Source organism: Aphelocoma coerulescens, chromosome 1 (assembly GCF_041296385.1).
Source record: "Aphelocoma coerulescens isolate FSJ_1873_10779 chromosome 1, UR_Acoe_1.0, whole genome shotgun sequence".
NCBI lineage: Eukaryota > Metazoa > Chordata > Aves > Passeriformes > Corvidae > Aphelocoma > Aphelocoma coerulescens.
In genome coordinates, this window is record NC_091013.1 from 86,610,059 (window position 1) to 86,636,103 (window position 26,045).

Below are 26,045 nucleotides of genomic sequence, written 5' to 3' on the forward strand. Positions count from 1 at the left end.
ATCAAAAGAACTCCCTTATTTCTAAGTTCTTATACAAAGAAGTTTATAATGCCTAACATTTTCACCATTCTCAATTAAAATCAGGAAACTTTTAATACTGTTACCAAAGAATCAGATATGTCACGGAAAGATGAATCTATTACTTAAGGGAAACGTTAACATAATATATTTTATTTTAAAGTCTCTCGCTAAAATTAGCATTTAACCTTTTGAAAGATGTAGCAGCCCTAACTGCCAAATGATTCCATTTCATGTTAAAATTATTTAGGAAATGCATATTATTATGATTAAAAAATGTTCCATACTTTCAGACATTTACATCAAAAATAAATATGCATATACAGCATATTTATCTTCCCACTGGAAAGTAACCTGAGGAAATTGCCAAGATTCAAAAGCACCATAAAAGAAGCTATCTCCTCCTTTTTTCAGTCACAAAGTCAACGTCCTTTCCATCCTTCCAGCCTGAAAAAAGAAATACCCCTCCAGAAGGTTTGTTTCTCACTAGATAATGGAGAATAAACAGAGTTAAAGGCAGAACTCACAGTTGTATATACAGTTCTCTAAAACCATCCAGTATTTCTCTATGTTTCTTCTTGAAAAGTATCACTCCTGCCTATATTTTCTATGACAAATAAGGAGTCCAAGTGCTTTTAAACTAGTGAGGTAGGAAGGGGAAGAGATCTGCTTTATTTGACAAAGTAAAGCAAAACTATGGAATCAATGTTATAGAAGTCTTACTAATCACAGCGCTAAAAACTCGCCCACGTCCATCCACTGGGACAGAGACTCCCACATTTGTCAGGGACACAAGCTCAGCCGAAGAGAGTACTTTCCCCATTCATATGCACTAACAGAGGATTTGGTAAGATAAGCTACATCTCCCCAAGCATGCACCATCTCTGTGTAACTGGGTGCCAGCAAAAGACACACAGTTTGTCCAGGGATTCCACCACATAGGCTCCAAAGTACCGAAAGCCATGTGGCTTCCCTGCATTTTCTTTAGTGCTTGTTTTGCCTGGGGTTTTTACTTAAGGTAAGAAGAATTAAGAATTAAGCATAGAGAGAAAATCCTGCTTATGTATGCTCAATTAATTATTCCATGGATAGCTAGGATAATGAAAAATAAATATGCAGGTAAGAGCCTACACACCAAGAGGCAGTGGGAAGGGGAGAGATGTGCTTCAGCAAGCTCTGCAACGGACTCCTGGAGGTCCAGCAGGTCACCCAGCTAACAGTGGTAATCGTTCCTCAGCTTACACAGATGGCAAAATGCCTTCCTGCTGTTGGAGCTGAACTGGCAAAACGGGCAAGACTTGCCTCTCCAGATGTAGATATATATAAAGTCTTTGAATTCCCACTCCACAGGCCAAAGGAAAAATACCTGCATTAGACCCCAGAGCACAGAAGTGGCCATACCAGAAGAGGTCCACAACACAGCCACCTCAATTCCTGGTTTTGAAAAACCACTAGCAACAAGTACCTGAAAAATACTTTCTCTGCTATACACTGAAGCAAATTCCAGGGCACAGCTGCAAGAACAACATATAGGATCTCCACATTTGATTGCCTTCATGTATTATTTTTCCCACAATTTCTCCTGCAGCCCACAAGAAAGCTTTTGGCATCCTAATTGTCCGGTGTAGCTTTGCATGTGTGTGCCTCAGTTTATTTTGAACTGCTAACAATTTTCTTTGGCATCCCTTCATTCCTGCATTACAAGTAAATAATTCATCACAAATCCTGCTCTTCACACAAACACAATTTTACATTACTTGTCTCCTACTTATTCTCCCCCAGGCCAGGTTTACCGAATTTAGCTTCTCCACTTACACATGTTCTTCAACACCTTTGCATCTTTATTTTTCCACGAGGTACTTTCCCTATTTCTATTACACTTTAAAGAGGACCAGAACTGCAGACAGCAGTAAACCTGTCAGCGCACTCATGATTTACATAGTGGCATGATAATGATTTTTCAGTTTTATCCTCTACTCCTTTCTCAATCACCCTTAATATTAAATTGAAGGGAGTAGGGGAAATGGGGGTGTTTAATAGTTACAAAATGTAGAACTGACATTTTCCTCATATTTTCAACTTCCTAAGTGAAAAATTATATTCCAACACTGTATATATAAAAGAGGAGTTTTCTCCCCACATGCATTGCATTACTGCCACTTCATCAATGGAACAGTGTCATGAGGCTTCTGCAAACTTTAGAACCAGCTCTCATTTTTACAATCTTAGACAAACTATAAATAGCAAAAACCTGTCTTCTCCGTTTCCTCTTTCCCAGAGGGTTTATGACAATGACAATAGGTGCTCTTCCCCATTACCTGGTCTTTAGCCATATCTGCACGAACTTCACTTTTGCAGTGCCAATCTAAAATTCTGTGGCTGAATTTGAAGAACAAAAAATGGAGCTAGTGAACATGGATGCATAAAAATTATCAATATGAAGAAATTAAAGAAATACAAGATTCTGTGCTTCTAAGTTCATCATAAAGATATATACAATTTCTCAGTTTTCTACCTGCAGGACAGGAATATTTTATCAATTTTTTAATCAAGCAATCTTGGTATTCTCATTGTGAATTATTCCCCTTTTTCTGACCAATCTATTTTTCCAGTTTTCTTCTGATGACACATCTTATGAGTCTTTAAACTTTCCAGATTGCTTTATAAAAGGAAAATCTATCCATATTAAAAAATCCTAAATGCTGGGTTTTTTTAAATAAAAGCCCCAAGTTTTTAAGATAAGCACACAAAGTACAATATGCTTTACCCTTTTCCTTTTTTCTCATCTTCTATTTTCTTCCTTAACCACTACACAAGACGTTGGAAAATTCACAGGCTTCTGTTTCTGCTTGTTTTCGCTTTTCTGTCACCTATGCCACTGCTGACCAACCCAGCAACAAAGGGAGTCAACTACCAGCTTTGCTCAGTGAAAATTGGTACAGAAAAGCAGCTCCCCTTCTCTTGTTGTAGCCTCACCACCTCCAGCAGTGTCCAGAATCTCAGAATATATGTACAACAGTCTGCATCTTGTTGGGAGTTGCAGATGGTTGTAAACAATTAAGCTGCTATTGAAGACTTGAATGTTGATCTCAAGGATCATCATACATGATTATCTAAACATCCATAAATCTAATTTCAATAGCCAGGCTAAAAATGCCTCATGAGAAAATAAAATGGCACAGAAGCTGTCAAGAGTTAATGTGTTTTAGTGAGATGAACTTCTTCGCATTGTTTTATTAATCTAATACATATTGGGTGATTATTTAAAAATATTCCAGGAGAGCTTCCTCAAAATTCAGTATTAACACTGTTACCAAACCTGCCAAGTATTTTTTCTCCAAATCACCTGTTCAAGTGACCTGTAAACTCCTGGTTAACCCATAAAAGTTTAATGGGTTTTACAGGTAATGCAAATCTACTCTGCAAACTTGCTTTCATTAACAAAAAAAGACCTCTAATCAGGGAGACTTCCTATTTATCTTATTTTTCTTATTTGAGCAACAGGTAAGTACTATTGAAGTAACAGGTTAATTAATTCCCTGCATTTGAAATTACAAGTCCAAATTTAAAGCAATGCTTTGAACACTGCTACAAGATAAATACTATGCAACTGAGTACGTAACAACAATGACCACAGACCAGTGGAGAATTATTACATGTGCAAATTTTTGCAAATACTTCAATACAGTGCACTGAAGCCAGTGCAGAAGATCTGGCAGGTTGAAAAAAGTGAAAAGAACCACATCTGTATTACAGCTAAAAAAAGATACATGGTCTTATGACTTAATTTAGATATGCCCATAGTGTGAGACCCACATGTACAATGAGCTCAGGTGGTCAGAACATGGTGCTAATAACATCAAGGCTGTGAGTTGAATCCCTGTATGGGCAATTCACTGAAGGGTTGGACTCTATGATCCTGGTGGGTCCCCTCCAACTCAGAGCATTCTGTGAATCTGTTGATGATTTTGCACATAAGATAACCCACAAACCGAAAAAATATGTTAAAAATACAAACATGAACATAAACTACCAGTTTTGTTTCTTAGGATATTGCAAAACACCAACTTGCTCATTTTCTTCATTTTAGTGCCTAATAGTTTCTTTGATCTTATGTAATCAGTAAGTCCCAAGTAATCGATCATCTACTTTTGCTGAAGGTCACGATGCTTACCAACAGACTGTTATGCTGGCCCTTCCTCTTAACTCAGTGGTAAAATTCCTGTAGCTGGAGTTTTCTAATACTGCTCCACACACCACCTTTGTATTTTCAATTCACTGCACAGGTTTAAGGTTTTCCATACCCCTGACCTGTGTCTGAGGCTTCCTTCCAACCCCCCTCTAACATGAGCGAATACTGTTTAACATAATTCAATCTAACTTTGCTTTGAGCTACTGCTCGAACTACAGACTGCGGTAACTCCATTCAGTAAAGTTCCAAATATAATCCTTCTGGCTTGGCACACATTCTTTGAGTCTCTACATGCAGAATACACAGGCTACATTACACATAAGCTGGAATTCTGAGAGAAAAATTACCTATTTGTGCCCATTAGTGCCCTTTCTTCGCAAATCAGTAAGAAGCCTTATTCTAAAATTTGTCAAAACAGAAACATCTTCAACTTCTGGTTCATCCAGATTCATAAATGCCATACAAGCAGGCAGTCAGACAATCCAGTAGAAAACTATAGAGATTTGCTTTTGGGAAGAGGGGGGAGGTGTCCAAGAGCTTCATTGTTTATGACCATGGCGAAGTTCTCCAACAAGGTTATTTACATCAGTGAATTCTCATTACATCTTGCTTTGCCTAAGGCCACTGACATAGTGTGATTTGCAAGCATTAGCAAACAATGCCCATATTCAAGTTCACTGTATCCATTTTGACACAAAATGGTTGATATTGTGCACAGGGTCCTGGCTCAGGACTCAAGGGGCCAGTTTGCACAGCTTAACATGCTCAGGAACCTAGTTCAGCTTCCAGCAGTCTTAATTAGGCCCGGAATAAGTAAGAGACATGGTGAATATCGGGGTTTAAATGTAAAGCTAAAGGGTTATTCAAGAAGTCATTTCTTGCACAGCAGATAATTGCAGTGTGTTAGAACTGTTGTCACCAAAAACAACCTTATATTTTTTATCTGGGATAATGACCATAATTTGTAAAGCTCCTGCTAATTAATAAAAACAGAAAGAGAAAAATAGAAACAAAGACAGCACATGCATGGATGTACGTGTGTGTCTGTGTGTCAGGAAGCCGGGAAGGTTTTTGTACTTCTTTGACAAAAACATTCCTATACAAGCATCTAAAGAATTTTAAATTTTCAAATATTCAAAACAAATACAATTGTTTATAAAGTATTTATAAACAGCTAGTGGGGCAGGAGCTTACACATACAAAAAGCATGTATTTCCAATCCAACAGTAGTAGAATCCACTCTTTGAAAATTTTTGTAATGTGACTGATATTTAAAGACCTTTTTTTCAACATACTGATCTGCAAAACACATCAAATTATGTAAGTTAAATGTTCCAAATAGAATTTTGTCTCAGAAATTGTACCAGCAAATTTGAGTAAGAGTGAAGCCAACAGTTACTTTATCCAAGGTTACTGACATGAATGATTTTATATAAACAAGACCACAACTTTTCAAGATTAGGAAATTTGCAATTGAAAAATAGTATAATCACTAACACTTTAAAATATCCAAAGGTGACAATTTATTAAGTTTGATTTTGGAGGAGTGTTAAGCAAATTCAGGACATTTTAAATGAAGTTATTGACTTTCTATGAATTTTAAATCTAATACATCTTAATGAAACCAATACCTGTAATTTTTTTAACCCAAATTATGGTAGGTACACTTTACAAAATTCAGAAACATGTGAAATACTGGTATATATGCCAGTTTATCGAATGTTCTGTCAACACAAACCAGGTATTAAATAGAGAAACTTATGTTCTTAAATAGATGGCATTCAGCCCCTCTTTCTGATTCCCACTTCAGATCATTCTTTTCCCTAGAAATACTGAACAGGGCATTTCCATTTCCAGACTTATTTCAGTTGAGTCTGCAAAAATCTCCTGCAGTCTTCAAGATCTGAGGAGAGCAGCAGCTATTGAGGCACCCCACTGCAGCTGAGCTGAGAGGGAAAGGTTACTGAACCAGAAAGAAACTCCTTAAAGAATCACACTACTCACATTACAAAAACATTAATAGTTCATATGGAAGCGACCACATGAGATCAATCTCAAACGATGCAGCTCCTCGGAAATAGCCCCATTCAGCAGAATGCTGTAGTAAGATATGGTTGTGATGCACTACTGAAATTTCCATAGTCACTAATGGTCTGATTTACTGATCCATTGTGTGGAAAGGGTAGAAAAGAGAGAGAAGCAGATTCAGAAAGTGTTCTACTGTCACACTCATTGCTGGATTTTCCTTTAAAAATGCTATGAAAGTCACTTTGTCTTCCAAAGACAGAACCAGTCTTAAAGACAGGACACTAGCTGGCAAGTTTCGCACCTGAACAGGACTCAAACCAAGATAAAAATCTGCTTTATGAAAACCAGTCAGATGTAGATAAAACAAATCTTATTCTTTCTTTAACTTTCCTCACATTTAAAAAATGTAGATTGATACTTTAGAATTACTTACTTCTGCTTTACCAAGAAATTCTACATTTTCTTTACCAATTTTTCCTTGTTAGAGCTCAGCTTCGAGGATGGATTTTTTCTATTTTCCGACACCAATACGGTTTTCAAGCTGACCTGTCTTCCATCCAGACTGACATTTACAAGCTGTGCTAGAAGTTGTCCTCCTCCACTTTTCTAACCTTATTAGAGGCATAAGGAGCATATCACAGAGACAAGATTTCAAATGAACCACCTCCCCCTGAATGCCAAACCAGTGACTGTTTAAACAACCAAAAAACTTAGTCTCAGCATTGTTTAAAAATCTACATATCCTGTAACAGCATCATTTAAAGAACTTTAGCAGCCACGTGTTAACATTTGCCATACACCAGACATCTATTATATCTGACTATAAACATAACCAAAAACATTTACTCTTTCACAAAAAGACTTTTAAAACCATTTTATACATAGCATGAGAAACACTTTTTAACACAGAAAATACTTCAACATGCAGAAGTTAAAATAAGAATGTTATTTCAGATTATATGTGCAAAGGTGCAGTTTTTGTTTTGCATCACAGAAACAGTGAAAACGGAGAAGCTAACTGCAATATTTTTGAAAACAACTTGTTTTTGTACAAGAAAAAAGCTTGTTGTAATTTTCAGTCCAAACTGGTTTTGCTCCAAAACTTTCTGTGGAACTCTATTTAAGGAATTCAAATGCACAACTGACTTTTATTCTGACAGCTCAGAGTTTCAAAAGGAGCAGAATCATTTCTGGGCTGAAATTGCTGCTCTGTTTAATTATCATTATCCTATAAATGACGTCAGGAACAGTATCAGACTAGAACTGGCACTAATATACTACAGGTGGATAAAGGCAATTAAAACATGAAGGATTTAATTTCAACTGAAACATATGGAGCACAGAAAATAATAATTAACTGTAATATATAGTTAATCAGAAAGAATGTCTGCTCATTCCACTGGCCAGTTCTATGGCAAGATTAATGCTGTGCTTAAAAAAAAACAGATCAAATCACAAACCAGCAGAATAAACTTAAACTTTGCACACTGTTGTTTTCATAGAAACATCTTCATTCTGCATCTTTAGAACACAGAAACAAAGATTCCTTCTTCTACAAAATGAAATCTGTACTCCAGGACTAGTTTACGTAATACTTAAACCATCTGAGAAGCCATCAAGAAGCAGTCTGTCAACAACTCTCATCAACACAATAACTGAACAATTTTAAGTAGGACTGCTGAAACCTCAAAAAATAAAGATTCCACAATTCTATACATTACAGTTTTTGTTACAAGGCAGTCGAGAGACAGAGTGGATGTTTACGGATTTAGCCAATGCACTCAGTTAGCAGCTCTGCTGATCCACCAACCTCTGTACCTTTGACTACACACAAACACCTTCACACAAACACCTTTACCCCATTTCCTTTGTGCTCCAACAAGAGGAAGCTGCATAAAGTTTAGCGTGTTCCTGGTAAATCTGGTGCCTGACACTACGTCGCTACAACTCTTCCCCAAAACTGGTCCCCATCAGGAGCTTGCAAAGAATGCAGTTCAAGAACTTTTCCTTTATTTTTCATGCCTCAGCTCACCATTTGACAAAGTAGAAATATTAATAACCCTCTGCCTCAAACACGGTCTTGCCATGCCCCGCTCCAATGGACTCTGATGGGGCAGGGCAGGAGTGACAAGCCTGCAGCATTTCACCTGCTTCACTGAACACTCAGAGCATTCCCTCCTGCAGCAGCACCTGGATCCTGAGCATAGTTCTGAAGCAGATGGACATGTAAATGGGAAATACTGCTGGAAATGGAAAAAATCCCTCCCTTCCAAAGAAAGTTTCCTTATCTACACCTTACCACATACAGAATGAGAAAGCATTAGTTTTGCTTGAGGTCCCAACTTTTTCAGTCCTCAGATAGCATCTTCCCCCCATTTCTCCCAGAGCAGGGCCACTTCCCCTTCTTCCCAAACCTGACAAACTTAGAAGCACGAGAGGGCAGCAGAAACTGCCAGGTAACAGCGACTGAAGCTGGAAAAAGGAGGATAATGCCTGTGTTTTTCAAAGGCCTGAGGAAGAAAATAGGACTGCCTGACAATGTGAAGATCTGACAGAAGGGAAGAAGACTGCTAAAATTGTCATGAAATAGAAAAAACAGGAGATTCTTGCTCTCACACGCTTTTACCAGAAGACCTCTGAAAATCCCTTCCTCCCACCAGGAAAATCCTCAACCATCTTGAAACACTACTTGGATTTGCCCTGCTGGCAAGTCTTGAATTCTCTCTTGACCCATCTTTCTCATCTATCAAATCATTGCCCACAGCAATTCTCATAATCAGAAACGCTACTAGAGATGGGTGTCTGGAGCTCTTCAGAATCTGAAGCTAAGCATTACTTTCATCTCTACTACTGACTAGCAAGGAGTTAACTGTAAAAGTCAACTACTTAGTGTATTTCTTACAGGAAAATCTGCATAAGCTATCAGCTGTGGCTGAGAGATAAGCCTCGAAACTGATTTGTAATATTGACACTTTTGCTAATTATAGAAGGTCAAATGGATAGCTATTCATTATAAAACATCATGTTAAAGGAGAATAATGATAAGTATTATATTGCGTTCCTAATGAGACACACAGGAAAGTTCAAAATGCAAAGCAGCTTTGCACAGAAAGCAAGAGACAAAGTATTAAATGTTTTCTCTAACTCTTGCCAAAAGTCCTGCTCTGAAGTGATGGCTGAGGTTTCCTGAGGCTAAGATGTCAAAGCCAATTAGCCATGTCAATCCACAAGAATGCCAGCTGCCAGGATCTAACTTTATTACAGTATTACTTAAAAGTGAAGACATCAGCAATGTTTAAGTTCACATGACTCCTAATTTTAAAACATGCCTTCTTTAGATTTAGGGTGGGGGCAGTGACAATGACCTTAAATTTCAACCTATTAAAATCCTCACAGAGTGCCATGATTACGCATAATTTAATTATGTAAAGGATTCTGTTAATCAAATTAGACTACATTATGCTCTATTCAAAAGAAAGTAAGACTTCAGCTTATTTCCCTCCTCATATGAATTCTATGTAATGTTTATATTTAAAAGTAGCAATTTATTTCAATAGTGCCTGTTTAAGTTGCCAGACTGCCTATCCCACAGAACATGATATGTGTAAAGTATATAGCTTACCCATTTATGGCATCTAATTCTGAATTCCAAAATGAAATTTTTGGAAAGTTTCTTGAGTATTTGTCGACTAGAATAAAGCATGTCCAAGTCTTTGATTATTTGAAAACATCTGCATTTCATTTCTAAGTAAGGAGTATGGAAATGTTGATCTTACAATACACTTCCTTGCACAGTCACCACAATAAACTCAATCGTTTCATGAAAGGGTAAAATTTTTCTTCTGTTTGGGTGCCTCTGAAACAAATCTGAACATTACTGTCAAGCAATAAAAAGCACCCATTTCTTTTGAATAGTGTCCATATTCCTCCAAACTACTCAGAAAACTGTACTTCAAGTAGTCTATATTAACTTTATTGACATCTTAATTGAAAGCTTGGCTTTTTGCTACTACTACATTTACACTGCCTTTACCACCCTAGTATACAACTGGCAGCTCTTGAACTCTTCTGTACCTCAAGGATGCTGAGAGAATGAGACAAAAGCAGACATACAACAAGGTTAAAGAACAGTTACAAGTTTTCTGAGAAGAGAAAGCAAGCTTTCTTCTTCTAGATTCTTATTCAAAACTGGACTTAGTTAGTTTTACTTATTCCTTGCCTAGAGTTTTTGTTTCTGCAGACACATGCCTATATACACCTAGATATACAGCAAATAAAAACCATTAGTAAGAGCTTAAAATTAATAAAAGCTAGTTCTCAGCTCTCAGTTTAACCTGTCAAAGGAAAAAGAGATCAGAATGAGTGACCAGCATATTCTAGTTATGCAGATCTTTGACTCCGTAAATCCTCTTTTATTATGATTTATTTCCTTCCTTTAAGATATTTCTGAAAGGTAAGTTCATAATGTAAGTGCCATCAAGTGTCCAAGAATGCTGTATTTTATTGCCATTTACAGAGCATTAAGGATTGCCTACTGAAATGACATGAAAAAACAAACCCCATTTCTCACTCCAGCACACTGTCTTCAAGTGTAAACTAACGTGATCAGCTTTTTTCTTTAAGATTTGCCCTTTAAAATCTAAAGGATAAAAATCCATTGATCTCAGTTCTTGTTCCTGAGTTTCGTAAGCCAGATTACTGTCACTGTCACCAAGTGCATCTGTATTCCTGACCATCCATGCTGTGACACCAGCCATATCCCAAGTGTCACTTTGAGAACAAGGGGCTGACTCTGCCTGGCTTTAAACCATGAGGCAGCGCAAAGGTGAAGGCCACATTTAAAGAACAAACGTTGCATGAGCTCCATCTGAGTATGCCTTCCATGAAATGGGAAAGATGAAAGCTCTTTGCTTTCTACCTTATTTTACCACTAAGATCCAGGCAGTAATGAAGCAGAAGCTACAGAAGATTCTCTCCTCCTAAACCCAGATGACAAAATAGGAGAAAAAAGCCATCCCACAACAGGAGGCAGGACTTACCAAGGAATATCACATGACCTGATAGAAGAAGAAGCAAACAAAATCTTAACAAAATCCAATGCTACAATGTAGGCCAAAACAGTTGCAAAAATGCCACTATTAGAAGCAGGGATTCAGGACTCTCCATTGATCTTCAAACTTGAAATGTGTTACATTAGAACTGTAGCTCCAGGAAAAACACTACTGAGTTGATTTCAGTGTCTAAATTGATACCAGACAAGACTTGTTTCTTGTTGGCACTAAAATTAAAGGCTTAACTTGTGACAGAATTACAAAAATTATCAACTACAGCAAATGGCAAGACATCACCTGAGAGAGTTTGTCCATGCAAAAGCAGAAATTCTGCTGTAAGTGAGTACTTCCAACTTCTTTCAGGACTAAATTCTGTCTTTTTTGCTCTTCCCTCACCCAGGCAGCAATGACTGGGTGCTGGATGCTTCCCTGGGGAAATCAGGACATGCTTCAGAACATCATCCCAAAATAGGGCTTTGCCCTCCACAAGACAGGAAGCACTTTACAATCCTAAGCTTCAGTTCAATGCAGCTTCCAAGAAGGAAAATCCTTCTCTCTGAGTTTTCAAATGGCATTTTCACAGAATCACAGATGTTTCGGCTGCGAAAGGCCCTTAAGGTTATCAACTAAACCAGCACTGCCAAGTCCACCACTAAAGCATGTCCCTAAGTGCCACATCCACACACCTTTTAAATTCCTCCAGGGCTGGTGATTCCACCACGTTCCTGGGCAGCCTGTTCCTGTGCTTGCCAACCTTTTCTGTAAAGAAATTTTTCTTAGTATCCAATCTAAACTAAGTATCAAGGCACTTCTGCTGTTCCAACAGTAACTTAAAAAAAACCAAGAAAATAAAACCACTTACTATTCTAACAAAAAAAGTAGCCTGGTACTCACGGCTTTTTGGCTTGAGAGAAGGAACTAAGCAACAGTTTTACCTTAACTAGCACACTGTCAACTTAAAAGGTGACAAAACACAAGGAACAAAAGGAGAATCTGGACACCCTTAGACAATAAATACACATTTCCTGCCAGCTGCTGCTGTAATCAAAGCCACGGTCACCCCAGAAGTGGGGTACAAGTAAGAGTGACAAAGCAATCCTGGAAAACAAGTGTTTCAAGCATTTACTTGATGCATTTTCAGTGATGAAGATTACTTCTGAAATGTTAGAAAAATAAAAAAAATCGAATTATTCCTAACTTCACTAATATGCTAAAAGAATAGCACAATTCTTACATCCTGGCAGTCCTCGTATAATATTAGTACTCAGGATTACATGAAAGCACACAACAAAATTTTAATTATCTAAAAAGACAAGGAAGGAGTGGTCAAATTCATTTTACTACAACTGAAAGGTTCAAAGGATTTAAAATGTGAATTTGCTAAATGTAAATTCACCTGTCCTTCATCATTTTGGATTGCCTCCATCTTTTGACTAAGATGAAACTGTTCCCAATGGAGAAGAAAAGGTGGCAGCTGGTCCAGTTTATGAAATGTCAGTTGAGTAAGCTCAAACAGAAAACACTTTTTTGTGCTATGATGAATAAACTATGCAGCCAAATATAATGCTTTGCTGAAACAAATGAGATGTGTTAAATACCTATTACTTCACAGAATTACAAACGAAGACACGACAATGACTTCTTTTTCACTTTAAAGGATATTTTTGAATTGGTACACAATGTTTTATAAAATGTAACAGCACTGGGTGATAAGTTCTCAGAGTTGCAAGTTATGTTAATGACAAAGGATTGCACATTACTCTAAAAACCCCACAAAGCAAAAACACCCTCCAACCTACATTATTCATAGTATCCTCCCTCATTTAATTGCAACTGGCACAAGGTATTTCTTGAGACATCTGTAACAACTCAGATACATCAGCAATTTTGTACAGAAAGCATTTGATAAGCTGGTGAGAAAAATCACTTAGGAATGCTCAGCGTCAGAGCATTTCTTGCATGCAAGTACCTTCCTTTACAATATTACCAGTTTGCCTTCAGCAAAAAGTTAAAACTAAAGGATCAGCAAAAGCACAGATCAAAAGTGCCTTTCTGTTGTTGTTTCTTCTCTTGCCACAGCAAGTCTCACTCCTCTTTCTTTCATCCATCCACCTATCACTCTCACAAAGCATGAAACAATAACAAATTTAGTGTATATGGAAAGTGATATTGGAGGGGTCTTGGCATCAAATATTTGAACCATGTTCTATACTGTGCCATATCTCTGCCAAGCTTGGTATCTACTTTGCTCTCTGCGTGTGCCAGATATCTGAAATAAGGCTAATAGCTTCGAGGTTTTTTAAATATTGCACAGCATGAAGACTTCGTGATATTTTGAATCACTATGACTTCCACCCTGTAAAGAAAAATCATACAAATATCTGGAGTTAAAGTTGACTGAAGAGCACTGGATACTCATTTCTCCATTAGATCCTGAGGGATTTCTTTCTGAGTCTGTGTTTCAGCATTTTTGCATGCTCCTAGACCAAATATTTCAAGCTTTAGGAGTGCAACTTACATGCAACCTTCACACTTGACTAGTAGGAATAAACAATGATACAGCCAAAATAAACCCAGATTTAGCTGGTTTATGCAACTGAAAAACAATTCAACTATGAAACCGCTTGGACTACTTTAAAACAGCAAAAAACTGTGCTCAGCTGTGTTACTTTATCACATAGAGAAGCAGAGCACCACTCACTGGAATGCCACTATCAACTTGTTCAGCATTTGTTTAAATAGTATCTCTTTCTCTGCGTATGAGGATCTGTCTCCAGTATTTCACAAATAGCAGATGCACCGATGACCCAACATCAGCACAGGAATAAATAAGATCCAGAATCCTCAAATTGCTGTGTAAACTTTGTCCAGATGCACTTGCTGAAAGTTTCTCCAACTTCCAGGACACCAATAACATCATCTCTCTGTTTCTCCTTCTGGGCTCTTCCTAGAATTTTCTTTAAATTAATTAATCATTAAATTAATCCAATCCTTTCATGGCAAACCCATAATTTTCTTTATCACCTGCTCTCTGCTTTAACTAGAATAAACTATACATTTTCTCATCTTTTTCCCACTTGTTTTACCTCTAACACTCCCACACACCAATTCCTGTTATGTCAATCCAGCTCCATGTCCCTTACCACAATAAATTTTCGATTTTTACCTATAGGTTATGCTTCTCTACTTCCTTTTCTTTCTATCTTCCAAATTTATAACTTTCCACTCAGTAATGCTTTCTCTATGGCTGGGACATACTCCTACACTTCTTCCTCCCATCACTCTCAAGAAACAGCCCTTTTGCATCCAGCTGCTTCACCTTATGCTTGAACTTTATATCATTTAATCCATGACCTTCAAGAGACTCTTATTAATACTAACATTTCCAATTTTGTAAGCAGCCCACCATACATGAGAAGTCCTAGAACAGAACAAATAAAGACTTTGATGTAGTGATGCACAGTTTGAATTACAAACATAGCATGTAGCTCAGCACATGCTAGGATAACACTGCCTCCCGTCTGGTGTAGCATTTCAGTGACAACACAGAAATTTTTCCAAAGTTTTGTTTCTCAAAAAAGCTTTCAAACCAGTCCTGGTTCAGATTAGTCTCTTCCTATCTTGCATATTGAAGGCAGCCTTTGTTTGTTTTGTTTTCAACACTAGAAAAACCAAATCCTAATCCCAAAATACAGTTTCTTCAATGTAAAAGAAACAACTGTTGAGCTGTTCTCAACAAAGTATGCCTTAACTGTTTGGAAACATAAGAGCTATAGGTCGTCTTCATGGACAGTCATTAATATGATCTACTGTTCCAGATAAAAATAACTGAAAGATTACATTTCACTTTCCACCTTTTGCTGGAATCTTGGGGTTCCTTTTGATCTCAAATTATCCATGAAGGATCATCTTGTATGTTCACTACCAACGCATCTCTTATGATCCTAGAAATTTCATTACTTTAATACATGCAATCCAAAATAGAACTTGAAAGCTCCATGGTTCTGTGTGGTCCACAGCACTGATTACCACTACTCTCTTCTGGGCTATTACAGAAACTTTAGGTCTCAAAAATACACGTTCAACAACGTTAGGACTTAGGCATACTAGTTTACTTGTAAAAACTTCAAATTACTTCCAGGGAGAAGCTCAGAAGTTGATTTTAGATTCTGCACATTAAAATTAAAGCTACATATGTTTCAGTCTGTATGCTTATTTCTACATTCTTATATAGCTTCAATTTAGCAGCAAGCTAGTCTGAAAAAACATTTTTATTTTATTTTTCCATAGAGCATATATAGCCTAAACATCATCTAAATATCTTATTTTTAATCTGTCATGTTATCATGTAAGTAGTAAGGAAATGCAGCTAGGGAGTTCAGGTTCACATAAATCTATAACCACTGACTTATTTAAAATGAACCAGGACACTTATTCACATGTTTCCATTCACAAGTTTCTAGTAGCTCCAGACTAAAAAAACAATAAAAATGTCACCTTTAGAACAAGAGTCCTTAGACCCCACTGCCTTTCATGTTCTACTGCATTTCACTCACTGAAATGAGAAACAGCAGCCATGCATAAAGATTTAACAAACCTTTCCCCTTTCCACTGAGCAAATTCATCTCCGACGACAAATTATCACATACTGCCAACAGGACAGTAGGAATAAAATTTTCTGATTTAAAAGCCCTAATCTGGCTATAAAAATTCACTGCAGCACCAGTCATGACAATCACTTATAATAACCAACAGTAATTACAGTTACCTCCTGCCTACCTGGGCAAAGGCACACATGAAGAATCCCACAAAAAGCCTTAATTGTTATTGCTCAGGCTGCAAAACACAGTGTAGCAAAATGTGGAACAAAACAAAAGAATACATTTAGTTCCATTAACATCTTACAGGTCTTGACACGAGTTTTACAGAATGCAAGAAATGCAGGCTAATTTCACAATCTATCTGCCATCACCAACGATTAAAATGTGCCAGCTTTCAAAATGGGGTATGCTGCAATCTAAAGCTGACAGAAATAAATGTTTTAAAGGCTTAGTAAATTTATAAGTGAAGCTTATCAAAGCATATAAAGTTCTAAGACAAAGACAAGCAACACAAATAGGGAAACATTTACTGTGATTACAGGGCTTGATAACAAGGTACGTATGACATGATCACAGGCAGTTTACAGAAGCAAACCCTGGCAGCCCTGGCTTCACCAAAGATTTGTGACTAAGCCATTATGCTGAAGAGAATATGGACGATGAATGGCATCCATAAAATGTAACTGCATGGCTTGGCTTCTCCCTTACAACTCCATCCAACAGCAGGTGAACTGTGTGGCATTTCAGCCTTAGAGCCATGAACACAATGATAGCTTTCTCAGATTTGGGATACTCGGAGGTGCTGCTTTTTAAGCACACCTATTGCCCCCTTCTCTTGGAAAGTCCATTCCAAAGGAGTGATGGTATGTCCAACTAAATAACCTCTAAATGTCCCCATAACCTCTATTTCTTGAATGAGAAGTTTCTGCACAGTTGCCCTTCTGAATTCAAGGAAAACTTCCAAGGTTAAGATTTCCTTGCAGGAATCAAGCCTTGTTCCCATGCACTACTAGGAGTCTGAACATCTAAATAATTAAATTTCAAAAGGAGAATTTGTCATCTTTTCAAATTAGATTTAAAAACTTCATAAAGAAAAGGAATCCTAAAGGACAGAGTATGAGCCATACAAGTCAAGAAGCTATAAAAGTTAAAATGGTACTTTGACAATAATAAAGTGAAAGGCAAAAATTACTTTATTCTTTTCTGAAGTCTGTAAGTTCCCCTCATGGGTCTGTCTGTAAAGATAGAGTCTACGAATACAGAACAAGCAAAGAAACAATTTCTGCCTAAAAGAAACTGTTAAGCACCAGAATTTGAGAGAGAACTATGTAACAGGTTTGGTAAATGCATAAAGGGACTTTCCAGGATATTTACCTGCTAACACATGTCATGATACCACCTCCTTCCAAAAGTTCTGCCCCTACAAAATACTCAGAATTACAAGTCATCAACAGTGACTTTACAAGGACGGAAGAGAACATATCAATTTTATCACCCTAATCTGTGCTATAATACATTGCCTTTGTCTCATCCTTTTAGTCATTAATCTTATCATCACCATCAGAGTTCAACTCATGCATGACTCTACTGAGGCCCCAGTAAACTCTCTCAGTAGTCTGAACACAATTCTTAAGTTGTCTTCTTTTTTGTAGTTTCTGTGAGTATTTATGCAACTCAAACTGTACAAAAACTTTACATAATTCCTTTGGCAAAACAAAATCTTTCCTAAAGGAGTATGACCAAGTTAACAGAAGCACTGTATATTTGGAAGAAAGTTAATGCACAAAGCATCATTTAGACAAATGTTATTTATTTGAAGGAGAATATAAGAAATATGACACAAAATTTAAATTGATACAACCATGTGGTAAAAATGTTTACATGCACAACAGCTGATACAAGTTTGAGAAACTATTAATTACAAAACTGAAGTATATGGTGCTGGATTTCTCATAGCAAAATAATGATCATTTAAGTACCAGTGCCATTCTATTATGGCGGAGAAATACAAAATTACCATCTTCTTGGGGCTATGACACATGAAATTTTTAGCATAGTACAATGAACCACATTTCAGCCTCTGCTTTACAGCTCCCTCAAAAAGGCCTCTGATCACAATTTTTTCTTATGACAGTTTTAGTTACTTAATCATGCATAATTCTTAAAGAAAAATCCTGCAACGATTAAAAAAAAGACAATGAATCTCAGCATCCATCAACTTTAAACAAGACATTTCCAATGGACCCTACATGTTTTTATTCTTGAAATAAAGGACTACTTACTTGATTGGCCATGTAGATTGTGAGAAGACCTCTCCTATAAACAGAAAAGATAAAACTAGTGAATGAATCAAATATTTTTTTCAGACTGAAGAAAAACATTTTAATCATTAAGAATATTTTATTAAAGAAGAGATGGAGGGTGAATCATTACCACCTTATAAAAAAATAAGTACAAACCCAAAAATAGCATCTTGATAGCACAGTACCCAAAGCAGTGAGGAATTACAGGAACCAAGTTATACATAGTAACTGGCTACTCCACATGAGTCCTGAAGCTGTCACAAGGGGCAAGGCACCTTGAATTACACACAGCACTTATCACAAAATAAGCTTACACATGAGCCACTAACAGAAGCATGCACACAATGACCTAAGCCTAAGTGAAATTGTAAATTTGCAGCAAAATGCTTGTGTGCTAACTTCTGGTTTTCAGTGCTATGTAAGTCGAGGCACCTTAGCCCTTCTGCCTACAGTATCAGGAAAAGTTTTCTACTGAGACTGATGATGCACTAATCTTGGCTCAAGCCAGTTGAAAGTCACAGTGCCAACAGTGCCCTGGAACAGTGGCCACTGTCTTCTCTTCTAACCTTTATCTACTTTTTTCCACTTCTATTTTTTGATCTCAGCCCATAACTCACACTGCTCTTCAGGAAAAGTATAATCTTGAGCTCATGCTCTCACGTTTTTGTTTGTCCTACTGCAGCACAAGACCAAAACTGAACTCAACTACGCAGATGTGAGCTGCTCCAGCAACTGACTGCACTTTAGGGTCCAAATGAAATAAAAGTTAATTTTCTGTACATCAGTCACAAGCCACTATCGCCCTTAAGAAAGTGGAAGACACTACCACTGCAGGTTTGCTTTCCCCTCAATTATTCCACCTCTTCTGCAAAGATTTTGTTACAGTCTGTGGCCAAATATTGGAACACTCAGTTTCAGCATTTCTTACTGGACTGGTGTTCTTAATTTCTTAAGTTTACCTACCATCAGCCTTGTAGTATTTGGGATTTTTCTTATTGTACCCACTGGTCTTACATACAAAACTTGATCATTTTTGTGAAGGCACCACACGTTCAACCATTAAAGTTTCTCAACAGGGATGTGAGTTTATAACCTGACTCCATTTTTGTCTTCACGTCATTTAGGATTTTTATTATACTGCTATTACAGAAGGTAATATATAACAGAAGGTCTAACCCAGGCTTGTATGTTCCATTTTGTCGTGACATTTTAAGTTTCCAAGCATTCATAGAATGTTAAGAGAGCCGTGTGTTAACAGAACATATCTTGCCATCAGTTCAGTTGAAGGAGCGAACAAAACAAAAGCACAGACAGCAGGAAATAAAGAAATCTCTATCACACAGCTCCCAAGCTTGATTCATCCAAAAAGTTTATTCAGTATTTTCTAACTCCCATGTTTACATGTCCATAACATTGTCACGTTACGCATCCAGATGAAGATTTTTCACAGCAGCCATCTAAGCTACAGGGATACATTCCACTTGGAAATTTTACTGCTTCCACATCAGAACTGAATTTGTGGAAAGCAATAACACAGCATCCTGACTTCCATAAGTTGCTCTCTGCTCACAAAGAAGATTCAAATTTGGCTTAAGTTCAAAACTTTAAATAGTTTTGAACTACTTTGTTCAAAATCAGTTTCTTTCATGTTTTTTTTTTTTTAAAGCAGAATTACAAATTTACTCTCTGTATACCTTCTCTACCCAGTACCACCCTGTGCCAGATAGCAGAAACAAGACTCTAGCATGGAAATCTAAGAAAAAAAAAGCCTGAATTTAAAGATTTGGTGAGGATGAGGCACACAAGAAACAAGAAGACAAAAGACAGGGAATAGGGTCCGTGAGTATTTAAGCAAAATAGCCCCTACAACTTGCAATAAAGCATCAAAATATTCTATGACATATCTGAACAGAAAGGGGTAAAAATTCACCTGATGCAATAGATAAATTCAACTCTCAGGCTGGTCTGCAAACATTCACCTGGTCCTTCAGCTGGCTAGTTCAAGTAATAAAACAATACTGGTGACCCAACCCTCCTGAATAGCAAACTGCCAGCTGATACAGTTCTGTGTACTACAAATCTTATTTTAATTTGTTCTCAAGAAAAAATACTGGATATTTCTCATTTCTTAGATGATTATTTTACCCCTGTAATAGCATTAAAAATTTATGATAAACATCCAGACAGCTTTTTGGAAACACAGAAATAAACGTACCCATGAGGGCTAACCTGGTAACTCAATCCACTTTGAGTACTCTGGAAAATGTCAGAACACCAATAACATCCTGCAGTAACACACCTGTGAGAAGCCTCAACCAGCAACTGAGTGACAGACACAGCTTTCAGAGTATACTCAGTGTATTCACACTTATAGTACATACAGTGTGTACAAAGCAGGATGATCGTTGTATGTGCTCGTAATTTATTTAGTGGATTCTCCCCTGCAGTCTGTCATGCAGGCAGGGTTTTTTAGCCTCCCCCTGAAATTTGTTTAATTTTTTTTAAAACACTAACAAACTAAGAATTAAATGAGTTTTAGTTTCTGCTGTAGTCCCTTTGGGGATAAAATGCAACTCACCAACCACAAAGAAAGGAAAAGGGACTAGAGAAGAGGAAGGAAATTAGAAGCTGTAGTGCAGCTGCAGCAAGACCAGTGTGAGAAGTAGGTGGTTGGGACGAGGCAAAATGTGCAGACAAAAAATTTGTGCGAGGAAGTAACTTCCAGAACTGAAAATACAGCAAGTTGTTAGATGACGTCATCTCCAATTGCCTGCAACAAGCCCGTCTGTGAGGCCCTGGCTAACTCCAAGCAGAAAGAGTTTTCTTACTCCAAATTAATTCTGTGACTGTTTTTAAAATAAATAGCCCCATGTTTCCAGGGAAAAGGGAAAAAAAAAGGGAGGAGGGGGAAGGGGCATTCTTCCTCGCCCTGTGCAAATGTGATCCAACAAGCCTAACCCAAACCTGAACTCTGCTGTGAAAAAGCAGTTGGAAGTCCAGAAAATCTTGCACTATTTTGTGGCAATGACAGCTGACAGAAAACAGGACAGAAAGATGGAGGTAGGCCAAGTAAAAGGGTCACTGGTACAAACCAAGGACTGTATTAAAACTGCAGCTGGTAAATAAGAGGAGAACATAATTGGGAAATGGTATTAGGAGAGCAGGAAATGATTAAACAATAAAAATAATTAGTCAGCCATGTCTAACTACATGCTTTGGGGAGGTTTAAAGAGACTAATAAACAGCTTACATTTCACTCCTAAAGTGCATGAACCACTGCTGAATGCTAATCTTGGCAACACCAACATCAACAGGTGGCTACAGCAGTGACGGTCTGGCAAGGTCACTGCGGGAAAGCCCAAGCACACACACACAGATCCTTACTGCCTGCTCCTCCTCCGTGGTTTCTGTCTTAGGCCATTTTCTCCAAAGCCTTCTTTCATAAATATCTTCATTGTGGCTTCTCACTGCCTCCCAGTCACCTCTTCAATTGACAGTATCACTCATACCCAGCTCTGTTTCTAATGACATCTGTGATCTTTAACTCAGGAAGGAAAAACACGAGCTAGGGGTAACCTTAAATTCATGAGCAGCAGACCAAGATCCACCCTACCAGTTGCTTGTGTTAAATTAAACAGCCAAAAAAAGACTTGGCTGAAAAAGTCTTAACAAGACAGGTCTCCTTCACCTGATAAAGGAGGCTTGCATGAAAGTAATCATGTTTTAATTGCCCTTTAATTCAAGTCTCAATGAGCAGTAGTATTTAGTATACTTTACACCTTGTTTCTCCTTCTTCTTCCTAATTCACACTTTTAAATGAACTTTCTTACAAGCTTGTTAGAGAAGTGAGTAGGCAAAGTCCCAGAGTTTAGTTATCCAGCACAGGTCACATTTATCTACAGTTGAGTAATTCCAATCTTGCAGATTCCATGTTTAATGTTTAAATTACAACGGACCACAGCCTTCTAGAAGATAATTCTCTTGTTCATTTATACTTTCCTCAAAGAAAAGTTTAACTCGGTAAAACTTGCTTTTCGGACAACTTGGTAACATTCAGACCAAATTATAACAGCAATAGCTCTTAAACTATGGCCTATAAACCTCAACAGAGAACCACATATCTTTGTTATTGCACTGCCCAGAGGAAAGAGTCTAAAATAACTGCTAAAAACCCCAGAAAGCTACAGGATAAAAATAACAAGGAAACCTAGCAGTGTACTGAGCTGTAATACCAGAAGTTTAGGTAGGAGGTCAAGAGAAATGATTAATCCCATTTTCTTGGCACTCACAACACCACAGAGTCCCGTGCCCAGTTCTGGTCCCCAGTATAGGCAGGCATTGATCAGCTGGCACAGAGGACCAGCAGTACGGCTGGGCAGACTTTGACCTGACCCAAGGAAACAGCATTTTCTCCAGCAGACAGGAGAACAATGGAACAGGGACTCAAGAGGGGCCGTTGGACCTCTGTCCCCAGAGGTTTGCAAGGCTGACCACACAAATCCCCAGGCAAGCTGGATTGAATTCAGTGCCAGCCCTGCTCCAAGCAGGAAGCTGCACTAGCTGAATTCCCAAGACTTACCTGAACAATTCTATTATTCTACAGAAAAAAAAGGTGGAAAGCAACTTCAAGATATCATAAATAATTTTTTTTCAGAGATTATAAAATCAGAAGAGATTACAGTGATAAACAATCTGTCTCCCTAACAAATACAAAACATGAACTCTTCTTTAATGAATTATCCATTTACTCAAAGAGATCAAATTTGTCTTTTAAGTATTTCCAATCATCACAATCACTGATATGTTATTTTATGGATACTTATCTTTGCGATTTGCACCCTAAGACAAGATATAGTCTGGTCTCTGAAAACAGTTACATCTTTACCTCCCCTGTAACACTACCCCCCTCCAACCAAGTCACCTCCATACCATTTCTTGAACAAGAACTGAATTCCTTCTGTTTTTCCACTATGTTCCCTAAGTTTTTAATCATACTTATAGCTCTTTACTGAAACTGTCCCAGTTTTTCATCTTCAGGACTTCAAATGAAAATATAGGAAATACAAAACAGATTAAAGTTCTCGTATCCTTTGTTTAACCAAAAGTATTTTAAAGTCAAAGGTATCACTAAGTGGGTCTCTCAGACTTTGAATTCATTTGCCTGTGAGCAAGGTATTCATATCTTCTTGTAAGTGCTATAAACTCTGGAAAACTTATTTGATTGAGGCTAAAGTGCAATTTCCCTTACACGTGAGTAAAAAATCCTATTTGTGCCAATAGGAGCAGCAACTGTCCAAATCTGCATGCCAACATATTGTTTGTGGAACAGTTTGCTGAAGAATGTTTTTTTGCTTGGCTTGATGTGCTAAAAAATTCAAAAAATAACTCTACTTTCACAAGGAGCATAAGCTTTTGCTTCATATAACAGTAAATCATACAAAATACCAATCTTTAAATACAACCAAGATTGTTTTTTCCTACAAAACTCATTGCCAGTTCTCTCTCATTTATGGTTTTCCTTCAATGTATTTATGGTTTCCCTTAAATACAGAGTTGTTGCTAAGCTAAAAAAAATAAAAAACAAAACAGTACCATCAGCACACAAAAAAAACTCCCAACCAACCTTGCCTGAAAGGTGGGATGAATACTTAGAACGTACTTATGCTCACAGAAATTTTACCATAAATTAATTATTGTAACCACAGCAGCCCTCAAAGAAAATTTCCAGCAGAAAGCAACACCTCTTTCTCTAAATAGCCACAGAAGAGAGGTAGGACCTGCCATTTTTAAGTTGTATCCTCAATATTCATTCCTTCTTCTGAATATTTATTTCTTTCATACATTTGACCTTGCCCTGCCCATCTTTTGTGTCTAATAGCAGCCCTCCAGTCCCTAGAATTCCCTCATCAAAACCTTTTTTTGGTGATACGAAGTTTAAAGAATTGTTTTCTCTATTGCCTTGTTTCAGTTAAACCACAAACCTTTCTGAGCAGACATCCTGAAATCTAAACGTTCTCTGCAATTAATTAAACTTATTCGAACTACTATAATTGTTCTTTTTTACCAGTACTGCATTTTTTATGATCACATTTTTTTGTCTTACTCAAAACTAAAGGGGAAATAAGTTAACAAGCCAGAAATAACAGGAAATAACTACAGCAAGATGAATGCCACTGTGTACAGAATCAACATAAATTGACTGAACAGGCACCTCCTTCAGTGAGAACAGCCCTAGGTGTGAGCTGTGAGAGGGAGCCCCTAAATTCACGCCCCAGGGCGAGGGACACACCAGGGCAGGTACACCCACACCCCATTCCCTGTGAGAGCTCCTGGAACCCAGCATACAGCAGCAGTCAGCAGCATAGGCAGATAGGAGCCCAAAGATGGATACAGCAGCATGTTAAAAATCTTTATGCATGCAATTAAGAGAACACGTTCTCTGATTAAGCATCTAATTAATGGGTTATGTTTCTCCACATATGTAATAAATTTAAACAGCTGGAGGGGAAAACAACCACAAAAGAAAAATATCTAACTTACTGCTAAGACAAGAGCAGTTTTAGCTTTGCTATAAAGCTTTCTAACTTCATCACCAGTCCAAAACTTCAGATTCCTGCTATTTGCTTTCCCAAAAACTCTTAGTGTGGTCAAACCAACAAGACTTGACCCAAGAACAAACAAGTACTAGAAACTCACCTTTCCTTGTGACATGTACAACAAAATCTGAACTACACATGACTTTTATAACCATTTTTTTTTTCATAAATTCCTTATATTAGTTTCCTACAAAATCAAGTTTGAATTTTATATGAATGCCACTGTTCTTGAATCTGCTGCATATTCTGACACTATCACTGTATTTTAACTGATATTCTTTTTTTTTGATTCTTTACAAGTCTAAGGAATCACAAATAAAACTCCTTTTATAGGAATCACTGCATTCAAAGGCAAATAGGTGGTGGAATGTTAAAAAAGGTAAAGAGCACAAAACTTATCCTGTAATGACTTGTTACAGCAAAACAGTAATTTTTACTAATAAATATGTTCATATATATGTATATATCATATATACACATGTATATAATAATTATATTTATATTTATTTTAGTAAATAGAAAAATTTCAGAACATTTGTTCTTTTTAAATTTAAAAGAAAAAGAAAGATTCAAGAAGAGTTAATTCTGGCATTAATTTCTGAACATGAACTAAGAAGCTAACATAATAGTTTGTAATGGCTCCCCAGACAGGACTCATGGTCTGCAAAAACAGGAAGAATTCCTCCTGTCAGCTCCAACCCCTCCCCACCACTGTAAAACACACCACTTTATAACCTGCAGAATTAAATCAAACACACAAATCACAGGTTTCCTCTGAAATGAAAGAGGTTAAAATGAAGAGGTAAGAGGTAGCGTTTTTTCTGCTTTACAGCAGCTTGACACCACAAGCGAACCAAGTATAGATGTGGAGTTGTGATTGCATCCCTGTAAAAACACAAGCACTACAGATTATGTTTAGGGTATCGTTAATCTCTCACACCCACCAATTTCCTACTGACAGCTGGAGGTCAGAGCAAAGTCCTGGTGCAAAAGTTCACTTAAAATCAGCAGGAACAGACAAGCTTTCAAAATAATGCAGAAAATTATGAAAACAGACCTAAGCAGTAAGTTTTCCAAAAAAAGAACATGGTAACTTTTTAGCTTAGTTAAGACCAATAGCAAGTCTTTAGTGCAAAACTAATGTCCAGAACTTCATATGAAAAATATACAGTTTAAGGACTCATGACCCACTGCCTCTTTAAACGAATTTCCTATCTCAATATTTTGGGTTGTTTAAAGTCGGAAATGGACACTTC

The 26,045-nt window shown here is 37.3% G+C and overlaps 1 protein-coding gene across 5 annotated transcripts in view; it reads right to left on the reverse strand.

The window, feature by feature from the left end:
* Positions 1-26,045, reverse strand: part of TMEM135 (transmembrane protein 135) — a 161,675-nt gene that overhangs the window by 108,492 nt on the left and 27,138 nt on the right. For all 5 annotated transcript variants that reach the window (XM_069015662.1, XM_069015654.1, XM_069015671.1 and 2 more), the window contains one exon: positions 18,173-18,206. In XM_069015662.1, the coding sequence (XP_068871763.1) occupies positions 18,173-18,206 (34 nt within the window). The remainder of the gene's footprint in view (positions 1-18,172; positions 18,207-26,045) is intronic.